The sequence below is a fragment of the Clupea harengus genome, chromosome 16 (assembly GCF_900700415.2).
Source record: "Clupea harengus chromosome 16, Ch_v2.0.2, whole genome shotgun sequence".
In the NCBI taxonomy this organism is placed as follows: domain Eukaryota; kingdom Metazoa; phylum Chordata; class Actinopteri; order Clupeiformes; family Clupeidae; genus Clupea; species Clupea harengus.
Genome location: NC_045167.1, coordinates 3,474,920 through 3,485,135, shown reverse-complemented (window position 1 = coordinate 3,485,135; position 10,216 = coordinate 3,474,920). Strand labels below are relative to the sequence as shown.

General features: G+C 47.7%; 1 protein-coding gene across 5 annotated transcripts in view; it reads right to left on the bottom strand.

Annotated features, from left to right (window-relative positions):
- ldb3b (LIM domain binding 3b) overlaps window positions 1-6,940 on the bottom strand; it is an 18,227-nt gene extending 11,287 nt beyond the window's left edge. For 2 of the 5 annotated variants that reach the window (XM_031582992.2, XM_031582994.2), the window contains exons 1-2: window positions 6,412-6,915; window positions 534-685 (exon numbers count right to left, since the gene is read on the bottom strand). In XM_031582992.2, coding sequence (XP_031438852.1) covers window positions 534-685; window positions 6,412-6,507 — 248 coding nt within the window. In that variant the 5' untranslated portion in view covers window positions 6,508-6,915. Of the gene's footprint in view, window positions 1-533; window positions 686-6,411 lie in introns of all 5 variants that reach the window. The other 3 variants (XM_031582995.2, XM_031582997.2, XM_031582993.2) reach the window with 2 other exon arrangements.
- Window positions 6,941-10,216: the final 3,276 nt, after the last annotated feature.

The window sequence follows — 10,216 nt, the reverse complement described above, 5'->3', positions numbered from 1 at the left end:
TGAGTTTGGTGGTAGCTATCTTACCTCTGAGGTTTGGTTGAGTTTGGGGGTAGCTATCTTACCCCTGCATGGTGAGGTTGAGTTTGGTGGTAGCTAGCTTACCTCTGCATGGTGAGGTTGAGTTTGGGGGTAGCTATCTTACCTCTGCATGGTGAGGTTGAGTTTGGGGGTAGCTATCTTACCTCTGAGGTTTGGTTGAGTTTGGGGTAGCTAGCTTACCTCTGCATGGTGAGGTTGAGTTTGGTGGTAGCTATCTTACCTCTGAGGTTTGGTTGAGTTTGGGGGTAGCTATCTTACCTCTGAGGTTTGGTTGAGTTTGGGGGTAGCTATCTTACCTCTGCATGGTGAGGTTGAGTTTGGTGGTAGCTATCTTACCTCTGAGGTTTGGTTGAGTTTGGGGGTAGCTATCTTACCTCTGCATGGTGAGGTTGAGTTTGGTGGTAGCTAGCTTACCTCTGCATGGTGAGGTTGAGTTTGGTGGTAGCTAGCTTACCTCTGCATGGTGAGGTTGAGTTTGGTGGTAGCTAGCTTACCTCTGCATGGTGAGGTTGAGTTTGGTGGTAGCTATCTTGATCTTGTTCTGGGCCTCCAGGTGGCTCAAGCCCTCTGTGCTGACCCCATCGATGGCTGAGATAATGTCCCCCTGGGTCAAGTTGCCTGTAGCTGCCTTGCTGCCTGGTGTGATCTGAGGATAGAAGAAAGATGAATCAGTGGGCACCAATCTCAGTACCACCTCCACTCTTAGCCCATTGTCTGTCATCCCCTGAAATACAAATACAGCTCAACGCCGCAGCTGTACTGCCAGTAAATACCGCCACTGTTAGTGTCCTAACTGTGCCCATGTTAGGATTTCAGTGACATGATAGATTGGTATTGAGCAGTTAATATTAGAATATACAGCAACAGGCAGCAAAGTAGAAGATATGACGTCTGCCCCACAGACTAGTCTTTAGTTCATGAGTACTCCAGCATATGCGGGTGCTATTTAATACTATGACGCAGTTGGGATTGCTGTGTTTTGTGCCGATCATATTACTAATGGTGTAGCAAAGAGACAGAGATTCTTTCCATAATAATTACATGACATTGCATGATGTGGGTCTTTTTATATTTCACCTCCCCCTACCAACAAACAATATCATTTAAACTTTTTCCCCAAATTGGTATGTATTTAAAACACTCTCTAGAAACAAACAAACAAAAACTCAAAACCGAACATGCGTCAGGGCCAGGGGTGCATGACTACTCTTACCGTCAGCTCGTTAAAGTGTTAAAAATAAAGGCCGTTGTTCACACCCACTCCCTCCAACCGTTTGACCTCACGCTCTGGGACCCTAACTGACACCCCCTTCCACGTCCATCTGCTGCCATCACTCAAAGCCCAGAGAGGCGGCAGCACAGCACAGCACAGCACAGCATAGCACAGCACAACACAGTGCTCCCCCGGGCCCAGCACAAGTCCCTGAGGTGTTCCCTTAATGAAGAGGTGATCCTGAGCAGACACATGCTTCACAAATCTGCACAAATACCATCTATTTGTAGCGTTACTTCCCAGTGGGGATAGAAGGGCATCATCTGCTCAATGAGATCAGCAAACAGACTGGGCACATGCTTAGTTTCCACATTATATTAGCTTTGATACATTTATATCAGCCTCAAATATTCAGAGTCAGATCTTGTCAACTGATGGAATCCTGGCACCCCTCTTCGTCTTCCTGACAAGCACTTATCTCATTAATGACAGCTGTTTTGCCATCAGTACAGGGGTTTACTTCCTCTGGTACAGCGGTATTGAGGAGACTCATTTAATTGGAGACTCTCATACCTTCTTCATAAAGTCCCTTCAAAAAGCGTTGACCTGCACATGCTGTGTGCCTGCCATGGGTGTTTACTCTCCCTTTCGCCACAAATAAAGGGATTTCGCTTTTTTAAAGCGGTGGGGACATCGAGTTACACTGGGAGCATCTCTCCCCATCCTCTCCTCCCTGGTAGAGCTCACCGCAGGCACGGAACGGATCCCCAGTCGGATGCCATGAGCTTTTTTTTAGGGCTGCCCGATATGTTGCCCGTGAGGTTTACTGTTGCGCTCTGCTTATGTAAGCTGCACATGGAGGGCAGAAGGGAAGGGGGGATGGTGGTGGTGGTGGGGGGGGGGGGGGGGGTGTGTGGCTGGGCTCAGACTTCAGCAATGTTCAGTTTCAGTTTTAAAACCATGACGATCTTTTGCCGGGTGGTAAAAAAGCCCAAAAGTTCAGACCTGTGAATAGCTGGGACCTTTGGTGTTCTGTAGTATAGAGGGTTTTGCAAAACACAGCAGCCATCTTTGGAGGAGAACCTCACTGAAATGGTTGATGAAGCCATCGGTGGTCAGGTGTCCATCTGCATGCACTGCCCTCGAAGATGTCTGTTCAAAATATTCGCCAGAATATTCGAGTTGTTTCACATGAGTGATTCCGAGTGATAAGTAGCACAAACCAGACCTTGAAACTTTCAGCATATGCCTCTGAAATCCTGTGTGAGACCATTACGCCCCTAATCAGTAACATGGAGGATTTGGATCACTCTCATTTGATGGCTTTGGCTATCTCTCTTGAGCAGCGTGCAGAATCCTAATTAGCCGAACGGCGATCAAAACCGAAGCCCTCGCCGTTCATTAAAGCCTCTCATCGCCTGCTACTGGGAGGGCACTTTCACGAATAAGCTCACACTTCATGAAGTCATTGTGAAATCCTAAATTTAGCAATCAAGGCAATTAGCCATAAAGTAATGAAAAGCACTGATATCTGCTCTGTGTTGAGGACAAGCGACAGTGAAAGGGAAGGGAGAGGTGCCACGCTGGGAGGAACAGTGTGTTGATTATTGGAGCTCTTTCTGCTGAAGTGTTTGGACCAGCGGGGATTAGAGGAAGGTGTGACGGACCTGCACTCTACCAGTGAGTGCTTGGTGTGTGACTGTCAGGTGCCCAGGGGGAGGCAGTGATTATGATGGCTGTCTGTGGTTGATGAAGGGTTGTACATCCCCGCTGACAGGCAGTGCCCTCTGGGATGACCCCGTATGCACAGATCACAATGTCTTTCCCATCACTGACGCGTTTCACCATGGTAATTGTGCCTTGACCTTTGGTTTTTCCGCACCTGACCTTCACAAAGCATTCTCCTGCCTCTTCCTTCGCGTCACAATGCCGGGTCAGTGGGCTGCAGATTTCATTCATACACAGAGGCTGCTAAAATAAAACTCCTACACATAACCGAACACACAAACAGAAGCAAGAAACAGAATTGGTGAGAGAGAGAGAGAGAGAGAGAGAGAGAGAGAGAGAGAGAGAGAGAGAGAGAGAGAACAACAGAGAGCAACATACAGACATAGCAGGAGAGACGATGATCAACCTTTCCTGTGCTGACAAAGTCAAGGAGCATGTTTGCCAACAGAACATGTTGTACGGAAACTTTCTATTGGCAGAGAATCTGCTCAAAGAAATATCAATAGTGACTGAATTCTGGGTAAAAGTGTCTGAATTCTGAAAGGTTGCCTGTGACTACCATCAGCTCTCTACCAATGTGGAGGAGAGGAGAGAGAGAGAGAGAGAGAGAGAGAGAGAGAGAGAGCAGCCATTGTCCTTCGCTGTCCATTGTCATGATCCCAAACATATTTATGGCACACCAAATCTGTATGAGCGCCGACCTTCATCCCGCTTCTAAATCAGTTACCAGGCAGGGCCCTCCGAGTGGCAGGACGCCATGGGGGCCAGAGCCATCAGCTGAGATTACAGCATGCTTTTTATAGGGACCTCAACATAGACACTCATGGCTAATATGGACAGAAAGTGACTTAAGGTGTATGTGTAAATTATGTTGGGGAGCAATGTTTAAATCATTGTTTAGTTTAGTCAGTGAAGGTTGTGTGGTGCTGTGTGCTGAAAACATGTTTGTTTTGAGTGGCAGGTGTTTCTTTATGAAAGAAGATAAAAACAATTGATCACGCTCACGCTAAGATATAGCACTGAACATTAGAGCAGGCTAGCAGTGAACTCATTGTTTAATCAGAGCTCTGTTTCCCCTGCTGTGTGAGATGGAGTCCAGCATGTCGGTGTCAACAGAGGATCCTTCACTGCTGCCACACTAACACCTCTAAAGCAGGGGCTTTCTCAAAATGGCATTTTCTAAAGGTTGCTGCACAAAAACAGATCCGTTTTGTCAATAAGTAGAAGGCAATCACACAGTCACGGGCTGAATGAAATGTCAGGGAAAATAATGAATTAGATTAGATAGTATCCCATTCTCTGTTCTTTGTCATACACAAAGTAGAAATCTATTCAATTGCATGAGATGTTTCTCTTGTTGATTTCCCAGGAAATTGGCAGACAAAACACAGACAGACATGTATTTACATTTAGTCATTTAGCAGACGCTTTTATCCAAAGCGACTTACAAGGATGTATACACATTTTTACATTTTACACTGATGGCACACTGCACATCAGGAGCAATTAGGGGTCTTGCTCAAGGACGCTTCGACAGGGAATCGAACTAGCAACCTTCTGATTACTAACCGACTTCTCTACCTCCTGTACAACTGCCGCCCATATTTAAAACACATACAGTGGGGCCATATGACACATGTCTAAGACTGGGTCCTTAAATACAGTGAGGACAGATATTACATAATCATGGTTGACTGATGGTGGCAGTAGAAGTAGTAATAGTAGTAGTAGTTGTTGACACTTACTCCATAATGCAATGCTTATCAATACCCAGACCTTCTGTAGTGTTTGACTTCGAATACTAGTGACTTCCTGCCGTGTCACAGGCTTCAGCTCAGGTTGGCACCACATTCTAGTGCAGATTTGTTTGGATTTCTCCTGCCCCGACACCCACTATGGATCCCACGCTTTGGAATGATTGCCTTCCCCTCAATGTAGCTGTCAGACAAGTATCGTATCGTGTGATACTAGACGATGCTGGGAAAAGAGGCATACACATTCAGAATGCATGTCAGATTCAAACAGTGACCTTTCCAGTGGATTTGTTATCTGAATGTTCCAATATTCCTAACGAATGTTCCAATATTCCTCAATATTCCTTCCAGTTCTGTGAAGCAAGGGGCAAACCTATGTGATGTTCCTTTTGTGACACTCTAAAGAACTAATATTTGATTACAATCATTGTAAAATAGTGAACAAAACGATCGCCCTCAGAAGTGTGTCTGTCTCTGGGCACACAGATCCATTCAGCAGCTCAGTGTAGGCCTGAGAGGATGGCAGCACCATCAATCATCAGACACTAATGCACATTGTGCACATCTCATGTCCAGACCAAAGCCTTTGGGTTTCAGTAAGCTGTGGAGGTACTACCTCGTCTCCAGGGAAACGTATGACCAGGATACACTGGGTCAGCCACATGCCAGCACTATCATCTCATCTAATGCCCCCTCTATAGGGAGACATAGGTGGGTAAGGCTCTGGAGGGTTTGTGTTATGGAGGGTGGGGGGTGGGACACGTGAGCAGGTAACGCTCCCCCTGGGCTGACGGAGGCTGGAACACGAGAGAAATAAATTATTTAATGAGAAAACAAACTGGCTCCCCGAAGAGCCAAAGCCATGACAAGATTATGACCAGTGGAGAGAGAGAGAGCCATCTCACCCTTCACCTACCCTCAGTGCCACCACACAACCCCCCCCCCCCCCCCCCCCCCCCCCCAGATAACTTTAGCACAAAGTGCACCTCACCGTCAGCTATTCATAGGCCGACAGACTGTAAATACCTCAGACAATCTGTCATTTTCTAAGGCCAGCCTGAGGCCATGGCAGCCCAGGCTCAACTATAAACAATAACAGTAACAGAGAACATTCTAGCACTGAGATATAACCATTCTCATCCCATTACATCTAAGTACATTACACTCAGATATTACATCTAAGTACATTACACTCCGATATTACATTGAAATACATCACACTCAGATATTTCCAGTGACAGTGGGGTTGACATCAGTGTGAGAACAGAGACAAGCTTGAATTAAGTGAGGGTGTGTTGTTAAGAGCTTTGAAGCTGTAATGTTTACATTCTGCACAGCTGAAGCTGTTGTGTGTAAGAGATGCCTTCATCCGGTGTGTCGGGGTCTGGATTAAGGCTCACAACAGCATGTGAACTGTATGGACCATGCAGTGGGTCGGAGCTAAAGAGTGTTTCAGCACTATATACTGTAAGTGGAGGTACTGTGATGGGACTGGTTGGTGTGGAGTTAAGTGGTGTGGAATAGGCTTGCAGGAGGTGTTTTCTGTGTGTTTGTTTATGTCCGTGGGTGTTGGAGGGCTGGTGACTGTTAGAGTGAGTAGAGCGTGAGGATGAGGGTGAGGATGAGGGTGAGATGAGGGTGTGATGAGTGTGTGGATGCAGAGCACCGGGTCCTTACCCTGGAGATGACGAGGGGCATGTTGAAGTCTTTGCCTCCCTGCAGCCTGAAGCCCCATGGCGCGGGGCCACTCAGGGTGATGGTGTAGCTGCTCATTTTGATCCGACGAGTAGTGAGCTCAAGCGCCGGGCGTTTCTTTGAATGGGACTCGCGAAAGGGACTCGTGTGAAAGGAACTCCGCGGGACGTTCTCCTGTCACGCCTCTCCCTGCAGACGGGTGGGGGCTGCCGAGGAGCCTCTGCAAACGATCAACAACACGCAGTCAGTCAGACGATGGCCGCCGCGGGCCCTGCACGAACCAGCACACTATCTCCCTTTCCCACCTGCACACAATGCACACTATAGACACACGGCCTGAAGCTCAACCCCACCCCTCTGGTAGCCCACGGGTCGCCCCAAAAGCTCCCTGAATATTTCGTGGAAAAAGTGCTAGGAACAGGAAGGATGAAGAGCTCTTGCCTGCACGGATGGCCTGGACAGACAGCCTAAGAATAGCCCCCCAGTGAAGAGATGGACGCGCGCCGACCTCCAGGGTGCATATATGGAGTGTAAGGGGACACTGGGTCTGCTGGGGGGCACCGTGATTCATGCGGGCGGATTTAGCCTCGTCTTAGGCCAACACATTCTTCTCATGTCCCCCGATGGGCGCATACACACACACACACACGCGCACACACGCACACACACACACGCACACACACACACACACACACACACACACACACACAAACACTGACACACACACACTGACACACACACACACACACACACGCACTGACACACACACACTGACACACACACACACACACACACACGCACACACACACACACACACACACACACACCACACACCACACACACACACACACACACACACACGCTCGCTCTTTGATGAGACCACACACAGTTACACATTTACGCACATACACTCGCCCACAACACATTGTCCACTGGAGACATTCTCTCTTACTCTTATGTCCACACTCCACTTTGTCCATCATCCGCCACCCTCTGTTTTCTCTCTATGTGTGTATTTCTCAACGTCTGTCTCTTTCTTTTTCTTTAGACAAAGACACTCATGAGGTGCCTATGGTTTTTTTAAGACCCTAACAATTTGCCATGACTGGGATCAACAAGCTGAGGTCAAAGGCTTTTCTCTGCATGTCTGTCTCTACAATAGGAGTTGCATAGTAAACATGTATGTGAGTTAGTTTGTTTGTGTGTGGTTGTGTGTGTGTGTGTGTGTGTGTGTGTGTTTGTGGTGTGTGTGTGTGTTTGTGTGGTGTGTGTGTGTGTGTGTGTGTGTGTGTGTGTGTGTGTGTGTGTGTGTGTGTGTGTGTGTGTGTAATATAATCCTCATATTCTGCCTGACATGTCACTCACTGCTGCCTCCCCTGTGTATTCCGGAGCATGTGTTACCGGTGCACACACACAAATACAAAAACACTACCAAACAATCCAGTGTTAATTAATGGTTTTATTGTAAAAAAAAAATAAGTAAAAACACAAACATAAGCATGGAACCAACACCAAATCAGCATGAAATCGCCTCTAGAACTTCAAGATCACAAAACCTCACAGTCACCCGTAATATGACAGCGCATTAGAATCCATGACACACTTGAAAGCTGGACCTGCAGTTCACTGCACAGAACAGGTGGAGGAGAGATCTGCCTTTGAACCATTTCCAACCAGCAGCGTATGGGGAAGACACAGACACACACAGTGGACCACTACAGCAACGGACCTCCAGCAGGATGGAGGAGTACTAGTCATTCACAGCAGCAAAACTGAACCGATGACAAGACATTAAAAAGAAGCATATCAACCTTGCACGTTTTATTTCACAACAACAGAAACCACACGAACTCGGAAAACAAAACTGTATGTAGGGGATTACCGAAGTAATCTACTAGATAATCACTCTTACACAGACCACTCTTAGACAGACCACAAGGACACATCTCTCACTAAGATGACATGATTACATCACTACTCCTGGGGTGGACAAATCATTTTATTTGGATGGCAATGGTCTTGCAACACTACAAATGGTTACAATACCCGCTCTATGTACAGTATCCATGATGGAAACATTGCTCAGGTATCAAAAATAGCATTGCATTTATTCAAACACATGTTGTGCTACTGCTCAATTTCACTACAGTAGATAAAACCTTGAGAGCAAGCTGAGCTAGTGAACGATGTCGAGAAGGAAGCTAGGCAGAGAGGGAGAGATGGAGAGAGGATGGAGGATGGAGGATGGGGGATGGAGGATGGAGGATGGGGGATGGAGGATGGGGATGGAGGATGGAGGATGGAGGATGGAGGATGGGGGATGGAGGATGGGGGATGGAGGATGGAGGATGGAGGATGGAGGATGGGGGATGGAGGATGGGGGATGGAGGATGGGGGATGGAGGATGGGGGATGGAGGATGGGGGATGGAGGATGGGGGATGGAGGATGGAGGATGGAGGATGGAGGATGGGGGATGGAGGATGGGGGATGGAGGATGGAGGATGGCAAAGGCCTTTCAGGAAAGTGAGACGCCCCTGTGTGGGAACGTATGACTCCCAGACATCCGGGCTGATTTAGGAAAACCAGGAGGCCTCATTTTCTGGTCTTGTCTGAGCCACCTCGGGGACAGGAGAGACATCTTTCTGCTCTCTGCCTCCAGCTCATGCCTCAGTAGCTGATCTCAGAGACAGATAGCATCTGCCGTGGTGCATCACCAAGGTCGGTAGCCTCACACGCTGCACCAGGGCTGACACATCCCATCCATGCTCCCCCCGCCTTCTAGTGGCCTCTGGATAGCTTCCTCCAGGGGATGAGGGAGCAGGAGGCATGGCGATATGTTAGGAACGGCTCATGCTGTGTTGGGTTTGTGTGGAGCGAGACCACGGGGGAACATACTGGAAGGCAGACGCAGAGCTCTGACTGGTGCCAGTGTGTGGGTGGACTCACAGGGGTGGAGAGATGGATGTGTTCTGGTAGACTGTGCTTTGGGGATGTCTGTGGATTGTACGAGGGCAGGATGCTATTTGGCTGACAGCGTGTTCAAAATATGTCAGCGCGTCCAAAGATTCTCTCATAATCTTATTCTCATTCTTAAATATTCTCCATATTAACACACACATAAAATACATACACTCCCACACCCGCATACAGCCGCGCACACACACACACACACACACACACACACACACACACACACACACACACACACACACACACACAGACACACACGCATACAGTCGCACGCACCTGCACACACACACACACACATACACACACACACACACCAACACACCACACACACACACACACCACACACACACACACACACCACACACACACACACAACACACACACACACACACACACACACACACACACATACGCACACATATATACACACACACACACAGACACACAGACACACACACACACACACTATTTTAGAATCTCCTAGTTTAACCTTGACTACAGGGTGTATTTTCCATATGCCCGAGAGAAGAAATCTCAACTGTTCCTTCACTGCGAAAATGGATGAACCATCCTGACCATTTCCCTCAAGGCTCCAAACACTTTTACCTCTAAAATATATCAAGCTAAAAAGTTCAATTATATTGTCATATTTTATCACTAACACTACCTTGAAAAATGTATTTCTCCCAAGGCAGAAATAATGCTGTTCTTTCCGAGACTACGAAAAAAAAAAAAAGCTGCAGCTCTACTCTGGGGTGTTATCCTGCAGCTCTACTCTGGGGTGTTATCCTGCAGCCTCTCTGTGGTGCTCAGCAC